The sequence below is a fragment of the Echiichthys vipera genome (genome assembly GCF_963691815.1).
Source record: "Echiichthys vipera genome assembly, chromosome: 18".
Classification (NCBI taxonomy): Eukaryota; Metazoa; Chordata; class Actinopteri; order Perciformes; family Trachinidae; genus Echiichthys; species Echiichthys vipera.
The window spans coordinates 24073379-24091916 of record NC_139843.1 but is presented as its reverse complement, the minus strand read 5'-3'; the positions used below and the strand labels follow the sequence as shown (position 1 = coordinate 24091916).

The 18538-nt window shown below is 41.7% G+C and overlaps 1 protein-coding gene across 2 annotated transcripts in view; it reads left to right on the top strand.

Moving 5' to 3' along the window:
- The window catches only part of tmem94 (transmembrane protein 94), a 45043-nt gene extending 27751 nt beyond the window's left edge, over positions 1-17292 (top strand). For both annotated transcript variants that reach the window (XM_083932823.1, XM_083932822.1), the window contains 21 exons: positions 192-296; positions 2594-2767; positions 2976-3197; positions 3316-3628; positions 4676-4849; positions 5044-5146; positions 5262-5470; positions 5554-5735; positions 6096-6228; positions 7330-7445; positions 7651-7750; positions 8053-8161; positions 9389-9581; positions 9673-9750; positions 9857-9942; positions 10042-10123; positions 11225-11391; positions 12075-12169; positions 12273-12366; positions 12530-12700; positions 12988-17292. In XM_083932823.1, coding sequence (XP_083788949.1) covers positions 192-296; positions 2594-2767; positions 2976-3197; positions 3316-3628; positions 4676-4849; positions 5044-5146; positions 5262-5470; positions 5554-5735; positions 6096-6228; positions 7330-7445; positions 7651-7750; positions 8053-8161; positions 9389-9581; positions 9673-9750; positions 9857-9942; positions 10042-10123; positions 11225-11391; positions 12075-12169; positions 12273-12366; positions 12530-12700; positions 12988-13060 — 2979 coding nt within the window. In that variant the 3' untranslated portion in view covers positions 13061-17292. The remainder of the gene's footprint in view (positions 1-191; positions 297-2593; positions 2768-2975; positions 3198-3315; positions 3629-4675; positions 4850-5043; positions 5147-5261; positions 5471-5553; positions 5736-6095; positions 6229-7329; positions 7446-7650; positions 7751-8052; positions 8162-9388; positions 9582-9672; positions 9751-9856; positions 9943-10041; positions 10124-11224; positions 11392-12074; positions 12170-12272; positions 12367-12529; positions 12701-12987) is intronic.
- The last annotated feature ends 1246 nt before the right edge of the window (positions 17293-18538 follow it).

Sequence of the window (18538 nt, the reverse complement as noted above, 5' to 3'; positions counted from 1 at the left end):
TTTTTTTTTCATTGTCCATTTTAACAAATGAATCACTATATTTATGACCTGTCATTTTACTATATACTTGTGAATTTCATTTTAATAATTTGTATGTATTTACATGCTTTTCTGACCTCTAGTATGTAGTAGAAAGTAGTTCTGTCACTTGATTTCTATGTGTGTTTGTGTGTGTGCACTCGTGTATGCAGGAGTTGCTGCGTTGTGCGTGGAGACACCTGGTTGGCGTCCTTAAGGGAGAGTCTCAGACACTCTGTTACACTTCCAGCCTTTTACACACTCTGGGATCTGTCACTGTGAGTATCATGGGGGAGACTAGCAAAGATATCTTATTGCAATTTTAAACTGTTTTTATATCCTGTAACTTTAACTCCAGGTCCACATTGATAGTCTACATACAGTGGGGCAAAAAAGTATGTAGTCAGCCACCGATTGTGCAAGTTCCCCCACTTAAAATGATGACAGAGGCTGTAATTTGCATCACTTATTTTCAACTGTAAGAGACAGAATGTGAAAAAAAAAATCCTGGAAATCACATTGTAGGATTTTTAAACACTTTATTTGTAAACTATGGTGGAAAATAAGTATTTGCTCAGCTGCAAGCAAGATCTCTGGCTCTCACAGACGTGTAACTTCTTCTTTAAAAAGCGCTTCTGTCCTCCACTCATTGTCTGTATTAATGGCACCTGTTTGAACTCATCTGTATAAAGGACACCTGTCCACACCCTCAAACAGTCAGACGCCAAACTCCACTATGGCCAAGACCAAAGAGCTGTCAAAGGACACCAGGAACTAAATTGTAGACCTGCAGCAGGCTTGGAAGAGGGAATCTACAACAGGCAAGCAGCTTGGTTTGAATAAATCAACTGTGGGAGCAATTGTTAGATAATGAAAGACATACAAGACCATCGATAATCTCCCTCGATCTGGGGCTCCACGCAGGATCTCATCCCGGTGAGCAAAGATCCCAGAACTACACGGGGAACCAGGTGAATGACCTGCAGAGAGCTGGGACCAAAGCCACAAAGGTTCCCATCAGTAACACACTACGCAGACAGGGAATCAAACCCTGCAGTGCCAGACGTGTCCCCCTGCTTAAGCCAGTACACGTCCAGGCCCAGAGAGCATGGATGATCCAGAAGAGGATTGGGAGCTTGTCATGTGTTCAGATGAAACCAAAATAGAACTTTTGGGTACAAACTCAACACGTCGTGTTAGAGGGAGAAGAATGCTGAGCTGCATCCAAAGAACACCATATCTACTGTGAAGCATGGGGTCGGAAACATCATGTTTATGGGTTGTTTTTCTGCAAAGGGGACAGGATGACTGATCCGTGTTAAGGAAGAAAAGAATGAGGCCATGTATCGGGAGATTTTGAGCCAAAACCTCCTTCCATGAGTGAGAGCATCGAAGATGAAACATGGCTGGGTCTTCCAGCATGACTATGACCCCAAACACACCGTCCAGGCACCGAAGGAGCATTTCAAAGTCCTGGTGTGGCCTTGCCAGTCTCCAGACCTCAGCCCCATAGAAAATCTGTGGAGGGAGTTGAAAGTCTCTGTTGCCCGGCAACAGCCTCAAAACATCACTGCTCTAGAGGAGCTGTGCACGGAGGAATGGGCCAAAAAAACAGCTACAGCGTGTGCAAACCCGCTGAAGAGCTACATCAAATACTTGACCTCTGTCATTGCCAACAAAGTATTGAGTTGAACTTTTGTTATTGAGCAAATACTTATTTTCCACCATAGTTTACAAATAAATTCTTTAAAAATCCTACAATGTGATTTCCAGGATTTCTTTTAGCATTCTGTCTCTCACAGTTCAAGTCTACTTATGATGAACTTGCACAATCGGTTGCTGACTAAATACTTTTTTTGCCCCTCTGTAGTCCATCTACACAACAAAATAAGCTCCAGATTTTTAAAATATCTGTCTCTTAAGATTTCTGACCATCCATTATAATAGAGGTGAATGGGATTTTCCTTGTAATGTGCATTTGAAACATTCAGCAGCAACATTTATTTGCAGAAACAATTCCCTTCTGATGAATCCACAAATGTCAGTATGAACCATTTTATTTTAAAGTACTTCTTGCTGAAGAAATAATCCTTCTGATCTATTGTTTGTTTTGTGGGTCGCAACTTCATGCAATGAAGCTCTGGATGTAATTATGGCAACCATAAATCCTGTCATAAACAGTGTGTTTGCATTGTGTAATTTCCTCTTAATATAATAGTTAACATCGTCAGTGGCAGTGTCCGCCTTTTCTGTACTGGATTCAAATATCCTTCAAAGTCAGGAGGGTTTGACAGGAAACCATACAGCGTGTAATCCAATGATAGATCGACCTCACTGTTCAACTGATTCTGCAAAATCCCAAAACATTTCCATTTTTCACATTTAAAGTTTTCAACTGGCACATGACATTGTGAAACAATCACAGGAAGTGCAAAGTATTTGTCACCAGGGTTAGTGCTGACTATGATCATTCATCAAAAATGCATTCACTAAAGAAAACAATTAATATGCCTACATCCATGTACTTAGGAACTATTTTGTGTGTATAAGTTGTAAATCTTGTGTGTGTATGTAGGTGCTGTGTTGTGTGGACAAGCAGGGTATCCTGTCATGGCCTAACCCCAGTCCAGAGACTGTGCTGTTCTTCAGTGGACGAGTGGAACCCCCTCACAACAGCCAGGATGATCTCAGAGATGACCTGTCTGTCAGCTCCTACTGCCGAATGGAGACAGATGATGACAGGGAAGAGGTGTGTCTGTGTGTGTGTGTCTCTGTATCTGTGTGTATCTGCGGGTTTCACCTGCAGCCTCGTTGTAGGGATTGTTGATGAAAAATGAAGAAAGTGCCCAAGTATGTGGTCTGTGGTGTAGAAAGTGACTGGAGCCAACTGAATTTGATGGATTCCTAGCTGATAATGCACAGTACTGTTTCCCTGACTGGATGTGGCCTCTGTACAGGCCCAGGAGGCCGAGGCCGAGGCTCTGCTCTGTCTGCCAGCAGAGCCCCAGCTGGAGGAGGGGCCTGAGCCCAGTGAGACGTCACATGACACTGCTCGTTCGTCTGACACATTCCGGCTGCGTCGCACCTGCCAGCCTGCTCACACTCGCATCAAACACCACTCTGGATCCAATGTGAGCTTCAGCCATGACACTGAGGGAGGCGAGGATGACCAGGCCCAGGTAAAAACTGGAACTGACACTTCTCAAGTGTCTGAAATAGCTCTGAAAAAAGGGAAAGTTTTATTTGCTGTGTTGCATTGTTGTTCGTCTTATCATTTCTTGTCCCATGTGTCTCCAGGACTTTGCAATGGGGTGCCCGGAGGCCGAGGCCGATGACTTTGTGTGCGACTACCACCTGGAGATGCTGAGCCTGTCGCAGGACCAGCAGAACCCAGCCAGCATCCAGTTCGATGACCTCTCTTGGCAATGCCATCTGCCGTCCCTCAAACCGCTGGGCCTCAACATCATGCTGAACCTTTGCAATGCCAGCGTCACCCAGCAGCTCTGCCGCTTCTCTGACCACCTGTCCAACCTGGCCCTGCAGGAGAGCCACGGCACCGTGCTGCCTGTCTGCGTCCCCTGGGGGCTCTGTGAGCTCTCCAGGCTCATAGGTGAGCGTGGAGTGATGGTTTTTTTAGGGCTGCGTTTGCATCTAGTTGGTTTAGGGAAAGCTTTTTATACCAGGGCTTAGTTCTCCCCTTAGTTTGGTTTTCTTTTAGGTCATATGAGAACACAACAATCAGATCGATCCTGCACAGCCTTGAATCTTTCTTCATAAGGAAAACAAAAACAAAAAATTTATCTTATTGTCTTCCCAAGCACAATTAATTAAAGATTAAGTTTAGTCTGAGAAGAAAGTCCTACCCCTGGAATAAATTTCTGAGCACTATGAGCAAAGACATTGATAAACTAAGGCTATACGTTTTTGCTTTATTGCATTGTTTTACTAGAATGGGAATATTTCACCTGGAAAAACTGCAAATGAACCATTTTTAGACTCTTGGGAGCAGAAATTCTCTTCTCTGCTCAGAAAGGAAATTAATAAAAGGAATTTCCTTGATGTAAAAACTGTGCACTTATCGTACACTGACTGAACTGAAATGGATGCACATAATTACAGGGATAGTTATCCATATTCAGGGTGTCGTGAACGGGGGCAGCAGTTAAACAGATTACATCAAAAAATAATTTTTAGTGGCGGCCGGTGGCTGATTGGTTAGAGCGTTCGCCCCATGTAAAGAGGCACCTTTGCTGCATGTCTCCCCCTCTCTCTCACCCCATTTCCTGTCTGTCCTTTATAATAAAAGGCTTGAAAACTGCCAAAAAATAATCTTAAATAATAATTATTTTTAGTTTATGTACACAGTTGTCAGACAACTTTCCTCCTGTTTCCACAGACATTCCTTCTCTCTCTTTCTGCAGAAGTTCTTCTTCTGTAAACTCCCCATGAAGGATACTCTTGTCTCCACAGTGAACAGGATTTAGTCATCACTGTTAGAATATTCATATTTATTTTCTTGTATTTGTTTATTCCATAAACCCGCGGAAAGTCTGAGTGAAGAAAAATGAGTTTTCAGTGCTAGATAACATTACGCGTTAAAATCTATAGACGACAACCCGTGTCTTTGTGTGTGTGTGTGTGTGTGTGTGTGTGTCAGGGTTCACTCCAGGTGCGAGGGAGCTGTTTAAGCAGGAGAACCACTTGACTCTGTACCAACTGCCATCCGGAGAGAAGACCAAGGAGTTGAATTCCCGCCGCCTTCATTACTTCACCAAACGCCAACCCCCCATCTCCCACCTTATCTCCCTGTTTGTACGAGACTCTTCCTCCAGTGAGTCCACACACACTTCAATCTACCCATGTTGTTAATAATAAGAGCTAACTATATTTTTCTTAAATGTACTTGTTTCATTTTAATGCCAACTTCCCTTTCTCTTCCCTTTGCCCAAATAGAAGAGGAAGTTGAAAAGAGAAATGATTTTTTTTTGTTTTAATGCTAATGTTATTCACACCTTTCCGTCACAGATAACGTCCAGATGCTGTCGCACGGCTCGGCCGACCTAATCCTGGAGGCTTGCACTGACTTCTGGGATGGAACTGATATCTATCCCCTCTCAGGCTCAGACAGGTGCTGTAACTCTTCAGTCAAACAGAAAGTATCAGAGAAGTCACAAAATGAATTGCAAGCTGATATCATCCATATTTCTAGCAGCCTTTCTCTTATTTTTCTTCTACTATTACAGAAAGAAGGTTCTGGACTTCTACCAGCGTGCCTGTCTGTCAGGTTACTGCTCAGCATTTGCCTACAAACCCATGCAAGTATCCTTGTCCAATCAACTGAATGGGAAGTGTGTGGAGCTGGCCGCTGGTCCCTGCCTCTTCTCCGGAGTGGAGCTGCCCTCCACCACCCCCATCAAACACAACTCCTGCAGGAACAGCTGGAGCTCCGACGGTACGGCTGGGACCTATAGTAGAATTCATGATACTGGTTATAGTTACTTATTTGTTTTCATTGTCTTTCCCTTCATTCCCCAGAGGGTATAGGTGAGGGTGTGGAGCGTGAGGACTGTGTTCAGGCCCTCAGTGGGCAGATCTTCATGGGGATGGTGTCGTCCCAGTTCCAGGCGAGGCTGGACACGGTCCGGCTCATCGACGCCCTGGTCACCGCTTGTATCCGGTTTGTTTACTTTTCCATGGAGGATGAGCTCCGCAGCAAGGTGAACGCACATGAGTATATATGGAAAAGGTTCCCTTAATCTTTTGTCTCCTTGTGTCTCTGCTGGCAGCACAATGGTTCTTTCACAATCCATCAATGCAATTGTGACACAAGGGCATTTTGTTGTTGTCATTGCAGTAATTGCTAGGAAAAAACTAAAATAACTGTTAGCAGTATAATAGATAATATACATTACAGTTGTAAAAATTATCCCTTACAAACAAATAAATAAAACTGGACATGTACAGAAAATAAGTGTGTTGGAAAATCTATTCAAAATGTCCCGAGCAGTGTACTGCACATCAGAAAAGAGAGAAAGTGTGAGTACTTGAGTTGTGTACCTACGTTTGTGTCTATGCAGGTTTTTGCAGAGAAGATGGGCTTAGAGACAGGCTGGAACTGTCACATCTCTCTGACTCCAAACGGAGACAGTCCCTGTGATGGAGGTCCATCCAGTCCCAGTCAGGGCTCCCTACATGAAGACCTGAATCAAGGTACCAAACATGTTTCTAAGAACTTTCTGTTAATATTCATTATTCCATTTGCAATGCAGGCTCGACTTGGCCATCAGTATGGATTTTCAAGGTTACTGTTGTCCCAGGGCTTAAATGCTTAAAGGGCACCTCCACCAATTTTGCACATTAAAGTGTATTTACAGGTGTTGGGGAATACTACTACATATGTTAAAAGTTATAATATAAGTTATATATAAAAGTTATTAACCCTTCTGTGAAGACTACAAGTGTGAAATTGGAAAGTTATTGAGTTTACCAGAACTCTGTAGGCCAGCAACCTGAAGCTTCATTAGCTGCCAGGAGCATAATTCATTAGCCAACCCCAGACTGTATGTAAGAGATCGGCGTAGCTACCACGACATCACCCGTCGGTTTGACCACCGTGTTGAAGCCTCAAATTCAGTTTCCCTAAAGTTACCAGCCAATGCTACCGCTGCCTAGCTAACGTTGGCTTTGTTAGCAAGATGCAACCACACACTTATCAAGACATTTTTAGTTCCATACATAAACTCCTTAGGAAAATGTGGAAGTAATAAATCAAGTGAGAAGTAGGCTTGTTTTCTCATTGACTTCTATACAATCTGAAAAAATGCAGGTTTAAGGCATTGGATTCACTTTCAGACCCGAAAGCTGTTTCCATCTTTTTTATAGAGCAGTTGAATTGCATTGTTGGTAATGTAGAGTTAAAAAAAACGTATCTCTGGTTCTGCTGCAACCCTTTGAATCCTTTTTTAAACTGTCCATTGTGAGTCTGTGTGTGTTAGAGAAAAGTGAAACATTAACACTGGTGCATTTGGAGATGCTCCTTAAAAACACATATAAAGACATCAGTTGGAGAGTTCATAAACTCACAGAAATTGTAAATCAGATGTTTTTAAAATTATGACATTTCCCTGTACAGTAAGCTGGCCATCAACTTATCCTGATTAAGTGTGTTGTGTGTTTCAAATTCAGGTGGGTGTTAGATACATGTTGCATAAATCCAGCCTCAACATGGGAACCCTGTGAAAGCAAGTTTTAAAATGTGTACTCTTTGAGAGCATCTCAAACTTTAGATGGCTCTCTTCATGTGTGACGCAGATTCTCGGGATGAAGCAGAAGGTCCACTACTGCCAGAGGAGGAAGCCCACTCTGACCTGGCCAGCTTCCAGCCCACAGACAGCGATGTGCCCAGCTTTCTGGAGGACTGCAACAGGGTAACAATATTAAAACCAATACAGCTACTGCTCACTTCTCTCTACAGCAGAGGAAGAATCCCTATCTTTTTACGTTGACCCCGACAATACAGACTGATTTATCGGCCCTTTACTTTGTGAAGCAGCAGGAAATGATGCATTAAGTGGATTATTTGTATGTGCTACTCATAACTTGTCTTATAAAGAACTCCCTGCTCTTTCTCAGGCCAAGCTACCTCGTGGTATCCACCAGGTTCGTCCTCATTTGAAGAACATTGATAATGTGCCTCTTTTGGTGCCACTCTTTACTGACTGCACCCCTGACAGTGAGTCTTCTTCATGCGTTTTATATACTAAGTCACCTGCGTTATGCATAAATCCACTTTGTTTTGTTCACTACTTTGTATTATTTTCACAAGGTGTCCTCTTTCATCCGCCCCTTAAGAGTGAGATTTTAAGGAGAGTAATGAAAGCAATGACTGCTGTGTCTCAATTTGGATTATTCTGTTGGCCCACTGTGTACACTTTGTACTTAGTGCTTACATTCAAAGGGTAGAGTTAGCTCTTATTGCACAATTGAGTAACAGCAAAGATATGAAATGACATGACAATGTTTTTTTCTTCATAGCCATGTGTGAGATGATGAAGATCATGCAGGAGAACAGGGAGGTTACATGCTGTCTGGGAAGCTCTGCCAATTTCCGCAACAGCCGCCTGTTCCTACAGAGTGACCTCAGGTATACAGTACATCCTAAACACTTTTTATAGATGGATGTTATTGTAATCAAGGTTGGTCCAGTGTTGATTTGTAATGTTAATGGTTCATTTTTAACACAAAACCACTGAAGTTTGAGTCTTAACAGTTAACAGTCTCAACCACCTCTAGTGTTATCTAGCCAAGCAGATAGTTCTGCTTTTATTTATTCAGTCTTTGACACGTCTGTCTCAGATTTCTAAAGAACCAATAAGCCAGGTCATCGTTATCCCCAAAGCAATTTCAGTCAAAAGCAACTGGACTTGGTTATTTGTCTAGGAAGACGTTTCAGGCTGGGACTGGTCTGATGCGGACATGAACTGATGAAGCCTCTTGGATGAGAGGTGAAACGTCTTCCTAGACAAACAACCAAGTCCAGTTGCTTTTGACTGAAATTGCTTTCGGGATAAAGAACCAATACAATGTGTGGCACTCGCAGCATTGAAGAATGACAGCAACGTCTCTTTCAAGAATAAGTGTCCCAGTTCTGGATAATCCACAGAACGTGTTTCTGAAAACATTTGAGGAAAGAAATAAACAATACAGCCGCAGAATCTTGATTCTTGATTCATATTTGATCTATGCAGCCTTGTTTGATTTGAGCCTCGTCAGCAGTTACATTCAGTAACTATGATGTTCCTCTCAGTCATCGTCTTAAATCTGCCCCACAATAGGGAAACAGTTGTGATTGGCCCGTCAGATCTCAGGGCACTGGAAATGTGTCTTGAATGTGAAGTCGGCTAGATGTACCTGTCGGAGCAAATGAAACATGAGCTTAGCAGATTTGTCTGGTTCCTAGGCTTGTAGCCACAATCCCACCTCCACTTTCATCTCTTTTTTTTTTACCGGCGTTGCTTTATATCATTTGTTAGAGATGTTGCTTTTAAAACTTGAGAGAGAAAGTGTCACCTTTCACTATAAATTAAAGTCCATTGCACTACTGTGGAGACAGATTTTTTTATGACCTGGACAAAAAAATTTTTTTCTACATGTTAGATTATACAAGAGATATATGAACAAAGGTCTTTATTGTAACTCGGGTAAATTGACCCTTTAAGACAGGGCTATTCAATTAATTTGAGGCTTCTACTCAAAGGGCCAGGAAATATTCCCTCGTGGGCCAGATCCAGCCTGGGTGGTGCCGGTCGAATAGCCCTGCTTTAAGGGCAGAGTAGTATAATGTGTGATTGTTCACCTCCTCCCTCCACAGCATCGCTCTGGACCCTCTGTACCCCTCTCAGTGTTCGTGGGAGACATTCGGCTATGCCACCGGAGGAGGATTTAACGACAGAGACGCTGAAGGCCTGTCTCCTCTGAGGCTCTCAGGACAGCTCAACAGTCTGGGCTGTTCAGTCACCTTCCACCAGGGAGAGAGCGTCAGCATGGTCAAGCTCATAGAGCAGGTGAGGCACACATGCACTCGCACACACTCAGTGGGTCAGAGAGAGTAATCAAATTTGTTAATTATTATGCCCTTGGGTGAATCTGTTCAAGGCCCGACACACAACCTACGGCATCCGCAAGTGCTTCCTTTTCCTGCTGCAGTGTCAGCTCAGTCTGGTCATCATCCAGGTGAGAGAGAGGAGACCTCAGAGTCTCTTTTGTTTATGCTACTCTAGGCTAGATTTTTTTTTCTGTGTCATTATGGTATGTAATAAATAAAGGTGTTTTTCTGCAGTTCTTAGCCTGTCTAGCTCAGCTTCCTCCTCCAATGAACACCACAGACATCCTCTGGCTGTCCTGCTTCAGCTGCCCGCTGCTAAGGTACACATATACTGCACATACTAGAATAATCCTAATAATACAGTATTATGTTGCTGTGCCATGCAGAATGCTTATGGTACGTTTGTGTTGTGTTAACAGTGTGTCATTTTTGGGAAAGCCGCCAGACAGTTCAGTCATGACAGTTGCCACAGGGAAGAACCTAGATGCCATTCCAAGGAAGGTAGGATCACATATCAGTCAAGTAAAGGAACATGTAGTAAATTGCTAATAAATGCGTAATGTGCTACTTATAAGTGCTTTTATAAATGTCTTATCTAATGATGAATATATCTATGATGCTGTTATTATCAGTATAGTCTTAGTGTTTCCCCTAGGGTTACAGCTTTGACACAGACACTTAAAGGAATCATGGTGTTCATAGGTTTCTTTTAATGACAGAGCAGTCAGTGTAATAACTGAACTATTATTTGAACTGTACATTGAACTTAACATCGGAACATTTCTTTTTATGACAATTATCCACAAAGTGTGCAGCTTTTGTCACTGCAGTGAGTGAGTGAGTGAGTGAGTGAGTGACCATCTAGAAACAGAAATGACATGCCATCTTTTAAATATAATAAATAGCATAACACTATTCAGTTTGTTTCATAAAAGGGGAAAGTATAGACATGTTCTATAGGAAAGATATCCTTAAAATGAAATGAAATAAAATCCAACCCCAAACTACCAAACAACCTGTATGTAGTCGAGTACAACACCTATACTAAATACAGTCTTAAAGCTGAAGCTTGTAACTTTGTTTAAAAAAGAATTTGCTGAAACTGTCACTATATCCTGGCAGCACAATGAGATAGATTATCTGTGAAAAAGGTCATGTCTCTCTCTGTGTGTCTGCTCCTAATGTCATCTATGGAAAATCATAGCAGGGAAAGCCCAGGTGTTACTAATAATAATAATAATCATTGCTGCTTTCCATTTGGGTGTGCTGAGTTCAGGGCATTGGTATCACACACTGGCTCTGCCAAGTTAGCCAGCATGCAACAGAGCCATTGCTAATGCTATCAGTAGCATCTGTGCTCTTCCTACTATCAGTTAATCAAGTCAAAATGTCTGAGAAGAGAAAAGATCTATCGCTTTGGTGTTTACAGTTACAGTAATTTAACAATACTCTAATACTAGAGTAAAGTGCAGCAGGAAAACATCAGGAGGAATAACTTTAATGCAAAGGACAATAAGGAATTGGACTGAATGTAAATGAACTAAAATAGACTGGAGGCTGGAGAATTTCAAAGCTGACCCTCATGTTGTCCTCTTTCACCAGACCCAGCACTACTTCCTTGGCTGTTTCCTGTTGAAGTTTGGCCTGACAGTGTGTGCCTACCTGGTGGCCTTTGGGTTCACCCTGCAGGAGATCTGCTGCCCCAGAAGCATCAACTCCACCTTAGCCGACAACACCACTGTCAACTGCCTTTATATACTCACAGCCAGGTAGGAGATAATGTGGAAAAGGAATAAGAGATAGATATAATCTTCCTTTTTACTGTAACAATAAGCAACGTCCAAAACTCCGCTGACACATTTACTCAAACAAAACTATAAAGACTGATCAGGGAGGTGACGTTATGTTTAACATTCATGAAAATCTAAACATAGTCATTCACAAGGACCGCTACGCATTCCCTTCCTGTTTTTAACATCTGCAGTCACTATGGCAACTGGGCTCCTTAAATCGAAACAGTGGCGCCCTGTGAAGTGGCTTTAACAACGGGCTGCTTTCAGCTCAGACGCTGAATCATCTGTTGTGGTATAACAGTTCTAGTTAACAGTGGACACATTGCACCTTTTTGGCTTCTTTCTTAAGTGTGAAATGATCCCAAACTTATTCTTTGCCTTTTCGGATGTAGTGGTGTGTATCTGCAAAAACGGTCCGCGTGGAATAATGATCCTGCGCGGAACAGGCCACAGAATGCGCGAGATAGGTATTAAACGAATCCTCGAGGCAGAGATTTTGCCTCGATGCATTTTTTGTATTTGAATCACTTGAGTTACTCGAGTAATTGTTTCAGCCCTGGATGATATCATGGTTGTGTACAGCTCACCGAAGTCACACCTGGAGAATATAGTGGAGAAATCAACAGTTTAATTTATCACTAGTTTTTCTGTGCCTGCAGCGCTTCAGCTGACGCTCCTCACTGGTTCGGTGAGCTGTCCAACGGCCTGCTGCTGACTCAGAAGGTCATGGCAGGGTTCCTCGTCTTACACACAGGTAGGAGCTCAGTCTAACATGCAGCATAAACGGTGCTCAAAGTCACACGTTTTTTTATCGTTTTTCAAATCAAACCCTTTCTTCTGCTTGTCGTTGATCTCAGTGGTGATCTCCCTCAGCTACGTCCACCGCTCTCAGCCTCTGTGGAGGAAGAGTCCCCTCAGCAATACCTGGTGGTGTCTCACTGTACCTGTGGTGTAAGTGGAAAGCTGCTGTCTGAAGTCACCATGATATCTTTCACAAGGCGTTCAGTCCTCTCTCATGTTGCGGTATTTTTTTGAATATATGCTGTAAACCAAAGAGTGTTGCCCTTTGAGCCTTTCTGTATCCATTTCTTATCAACTGTCTTCTCTTGTCCAGTCTGCTCAGCCAGATTCTTCAGGCCACAGTAGATTACCAGTTATGGCGTGACCGGAGCAGCCTCCTGACCTTTAACCTGAGTGACATACCCCTGCTGGCCTGGCTGCTAGTCTCTCTGTCCCCGCTGCTGGTGGTGGTGGTCAACGAAGTGGTGAAGCTACACGAGATACGGTATGAGACCTGACACAGGGGCAACTGAGAAGGAATTAAAGAGAGTGGAATGAACCCTTCCACTCAATGACTTGGACTCATGGGAGAAAATAGCAGAAAGAAAGAAGCAGGGTGGAGAAGGAAAGGCAACAGGGGATCAGCGTGGATTATTCAGGATTATTTAGTAATCAGCTCACTCTAAATTTTTTCTCTCTCGTTATGAAGAACGAGGGCATGTTGTGATGCAGGAAAAATACAGCAGATTGGCTCGAACGTGACCTCTGACATGTCCCCTCTGTCCATTTCAGGGTGCGAGTTCGCTACCAGAAGAGACAGAAGCTGCAGTTTGAAACCAAGCTGGGGATGAATTCTCCATTCTGATGCGTTCCCTCTGAGGAAAGTGGTGTTGTGCTAATACTGGGAAGCATTTGTTCCGGACACCAGGGAAGAGCAGGGTGCGAATGTCGCAGAACCCTCCGTTAACACTTTAGCCCAACAGCACTGCAACCAGGTGGAGCACATATCAACCAAAAGTCACGGGGGGGGGGGGCTTTCTGACACAAATGTTTAAGCTCCCGGGTCTGTTTTCTTCAAACAGGTGATCAGTTATCTGAAAGGCAGGGGAAATGCCAAAGCCTTCATTCACAGTTAAGTGAAAAGAGACAAACAATAGGCAACTATTTATTTTCTGGTTTTAGTTAGTTTTAACGGCATGAGGAATGTTTTCTGAAAAGGTTTATTTTTTCTCGCCACCACTTGTATTCTCCATCTCTTTAGAGACTTGTGCATGGTCACGCTCATCTCCAGGAACTCCCCCGGCCCCAAACAAAGAATGTTTTAGGGAAGTTCATTTAATGTCATCCAATAAGACGCGCACATTGAACTGCGTCATAGTCCAAACTTCATTGAAAAAAGTGTCAATATTAAGTAAACAAATTTGTAATTATCAAATAGATAATCACATGAATATATTGTTTAAAATATGAAAGATTCTTTTTAATTTTTGTATTATTATATTTAATCTATTGACAGTGTTGTCGACAGTCTCTACTCTCTCATCTTTCAGCCGATCACATGCCCCTGTCTTCTTAAGCTAGCAAGCTCAACAACAGCTACCACATTTAGCCAGCTAGCTCCTGTTAGCTTATGTAAAATTAATTCTGAATTTGGCTATCTAGCAGCTGCTGTAAATAAACCCAGTACACAGTCACAAAAAAAGAATCTCCTTTTAATTGAACTTAATTTAATTTTAATCTATTTAGCTGAATGAGGCTCCAAATGCAACCTAGCTAGCTATGTGACTAGTTGATAGGCAGGATTGTGATCTTTGTTTATTAGTAAGCATCAAAGTGAAAAGCAGGTGTTAGTGAAAGCAGCTAACATAACTAGTTTATTCAAAGTAAATTCTAAAGATGGTCCTCAGAGAAACTACCTCCACTTTGATGCTGACTAAGTTCACAAGCTAACCTAGCTGGTTAGCTAGCTAGCATGAGCAGCATTGTCAAGCTACGGTGTAAAGGCTAAAAAGGTTTAGTTTTTGTCCACTATTTATTTTTTTATTGTACTATTTATTTACAACAGCACTTAGTTGGTTGATTCACAATCACTTTGACATCATTGCTCAAGCTAACAGACGCTAACAAGCTAAATTTGGTGGCAGTTGTTGCGTTTACTGGGCACAGGCACAGTAAACGGTTCGAGGGTGGTGAGAACACCACTGTTATGAAAAGTGACCACCAGGAATGACATGTAATCAAAGTCAAAGTGAAATAATAATAATAATAAAAATAATACTATTGGCCAAAATGCCATTATGGAGTAATAAAATACTTTTGAATAAGGCTATTTCTATAATGAAATCTAAATAATTTCCAATGAAACGCTTTTATTATTTCTGTAAAAATAATAGTTTTTTTCGATTGAATTCCCAAATTTTTGGTTCACTGATGTATTTTACACAATTGATGTGATTATTTATTTCATGCTGCCATTTTAATTTATTTAGTATTGAACACTTTGGTGTTTGGTCATTGCTTGCATCTACAGAATAGAGTGCAACACTACCTCTGAAACTTTTCAAAACCTATTATCTGAACCATTTTGTCATTCAACTTTTAAACCACATTTTAATCTCCACTGTGATAGCCTGCAACACAACGTTCCCTATTATCATATTGTGTTTTGCAACACGTCCTGTTACTAAATTCCTCAGCTGAGCTCAGCCTGTTGTAAGTAACACGGTAAGGCCTGAAGATTACAGATTGAATGGGATCAGTCACATTTTCTACTCTCATGTCTACATTTAAATGTATACTGTATACACATTAATTTAACTGAAGAATGTGCCAGCATGCTCACGCTGTGCAGTGATCTCAGCCAGTCTCTCTCTAAGCAGTGGATTCACTGAATATATAAAGGTGCTTGATATCAATCAGTTGCCTCTCTGCTCAGCCTGGCCGGCTTTTTCTGCTCTCAACACCTCGACGGACAGGAGCTCAGGAGACTGCTGGTTTTAAAGTATAGGAAATGAATGGTTAAGTAGCAAGTACCCCGGATTTTATATTTGATCTGCTGACCATCATATTGCAGAGATTTCTTTCCGGATCATAGTCAAGTGTCCCCATTAATCTACCGTGTTCAGGCCTTTCACTTGGGCAGCAGACGTCTGTATCACTGATGGTCTTTTTCAGTCAGACCAGCCTTCTTTGTGGTGCTGTCATTATTTCAGATGGAAATGGTTCTAATATTGCTGTAATGGTGTATACAAGTTGGATGATGGCATTTATTGGTAATGCATCACTTCAGAACTAAATACCATGCTGTTATGTCACTCATGAAAACTGCCTTTATACAAATACGGAACGATGAGTCATTCTTCACCACACGGAGGTCCCGGGGCAAAAATGAGCCAGTTTATATCCCAGATGTGTTATAGCCTGATATTTATGTTGATATTGTGATACAAAATGATGTATAGGCTACTGTAATATAGGATGTTTTTATTTTTTATTTTCAGATTTTATTTATGTGGGAATCAAGTCACATTTACATATTGTTTTATTGTTTTATTTTTAGAATATTTGTATCCATATCGCTCAACCCCATTCTTCATTAAATGACCACAAGCTGATTGACAAAGTGGACCTGACAGCCAAATTACATGGGGTGTACTGTGATCGCCATACAGCTCAACTCTATTTTTACACGGTTCATTTGTTTTTCTCTCTCTACGTGAGGCTACGTGGGCCTAACCTGACTCCTCCACGTGTTTTGATTCATTTGCTCAGCATATCCACCTCTAGTTTGGAGATCTTTAGGGAAGGGGCGAAAATACTGGTTTCTGATTGGATAAACCATCTGTCTATCACCAACATACGGGCCAAATCAACCAATCAGATCACTAAAGCATATGGCGTACTAACAGCATCGAGGCAAAGCTCAGAAAGTAAACAACATGTTGGTAATGGATAATTTCTGTTTGTGTAACGTGAATTTACGGATCAAAGGCCCAATTTCAGGAGCCCGGTCCATATTCAACAGAAGGATCCAGAGAAAAAAGAGTTAGTGAGCAGCTTGATCCATAGCTGCTCATCTCATCTGTGGAAGCCTCCTTGTTGTTTACACTGAACGGTCTCTTCTCGTTTCATCGCTTAAATCTGCCTCAAAACCAACACTGATTGGTTCGGTCCCTGGTCAAATTTCTCCAAATTTTCTCCTCTACACGTTACCAGACTGATCTGAGAGTAAAATACAGTGGAGCTCAGAGATCAGGATGGTCTCACAAGGCTAACGTGGCCCTTCAACAGGTAAAAACTACATAGAACTGGGGCTTTTGGGGACACTGAAGTTTTATAGTATGTTGGTTGGTCATCCAGCCTTGATCTTATCCATTTGAAGTTTTTAAGGGATATCAGAGTTCTTCAAACTATCTTCAATTGAAAGATGGCCTCAAACATAATGGGAATGGGCAATTACACCTCAGTATCTTTAATATCTTGCCTACAACCCTGTTTATTCTCTGCTCACTTTGTGTTTGCCTGCATTAATGATTCCACCTGGAGTTACACTGCTCATGATCACTTTCTGACTGGTCATAATGTTCAGCACGAAACTACTGAAGATGGTTTTTAGACAAACATCACAATGCCAGGAAACATTTCTGATTTTATTTATTTTATTTTGTATTGGCCCTGTTTCATACTTGTTTTATGTCATGCCACATATGGACTATGCTGCATGAAAAAGATCCAGTGAATGCTCCGTCTTGATCAATGTACATGTTATCTAGAGTTTGACTGTTTTTCTCACAACACAAATGGACTCATTTAAGCATGAACTCATACTGTATGTTACCAGGACTCTGGAACAGCCTAGCTGTCCTAAGCATCGGTTGATGCTGGGCGTTTTGAGAACGTTATCGCGCACATGCTCGGAGCTGAAGCCTCTGTCAGCTGATTTGTACAGTGGACGGGTGTGACGGACTATGATACAGATTTAGTTGTTCACAAGATGCATAAATGTATATTTTGTATTTTTTAAAGTGTCTATGTTCAGGACTTTTGACAAATTTGTTTGTGTATTGATTGTCATGTTAATAAATACAATCTTATTTACTGTACGAGATTGTTTGGCTGACACAATAATGCACACAATTCAGTGCAGTAAGTAACAAGAGGATGAAATGGAAGAAAAATAGATTTATCAACTGATTCTATATTTTGCATGGAGAATAAGTCTCAGATGCCTTTCATGATACACACACAAACCCAGTAAAGGGTCTTATTTTATTCAGTTTCCTTTTTGTGAAATGCTGAGTGAATTTGATTTCCCTCTGGCAAAGTTAGCTACGAGGTGTGTGTCAAGAACTCCACCACGGATGGAGGAGTGATATCCAGATACATCTCAAAAAGTTAGAAAATAGGGGCGGTCAGTGGAACAGTGGTTAGAGCAGTCGCCCCATGTAAAGGGGCTGAGGGTCCTCGAGGCAGAGGCTGCGGGTTGGACTCCGACCTGCTGCCCTTTGCTGCATGTCTCCCCTTCTCTCTCACCCATTTCCTGTCCTATAAAATGAATGATTGGAAAACTGCCAAAAATAAATAAATATATAAAACAATTAAAAAATTTCAGAAAATCGTGGAAAAGTTCCCTTTTTTCTGTAATTGAATTCAAAGAGTGAAACTTTTCATGTATGCTAAATTGATTACATACAAAGTGAAATATTTCAGTCCTTTTTTGTTTTACTCTTGATGATTAAGGCTTACAGCTCATGAAAATCCAAACATCAGTATCTCAAAATATTAGATTTCTGTAGATCAATAAAAAAATTGCATTTATAATACAGAAATGTGGAAGTTCTGAATGTAGTATGTCCATTTATGCACTTGATGCTTTTGGTCGGGGCTCCTTTTGAACTATCGGGCTACTTCATCCATGGTTCGTGGCACGGGTCTGGTGTCTTGAACTTTGACCCTCTTGAACTTTGACCCTGCTCATATTCTATCAGAATACCCAGAGAAGCAGGCTGGCTTGCATACTGCACAATCTGACCAGATGCTATTAGGACATCACTGCAGTTTTAACCAGTTCTCACCTGTGTGCCAATTTCTTGTGATGTCCACATGAAGCTTCATGAACCGTCAGTTGTATTTGTTGAACCCACTAGATAGAGCTCTTGTTTTACCGAAAGGAGCTCAATGAATGGTGATTCAGTGTGTTTTCAACCCTTTCATGAACAGAGAGCTCCATCTAGTGAATGAAAATGCTTCATGAAGCTTCATTTGGACATCACTACTGATCTCCATGAGTCTGGAGCATCCCAGGCCTCTCAGAAGAGAGATCGCACAGCAGTAAAGATCTTTA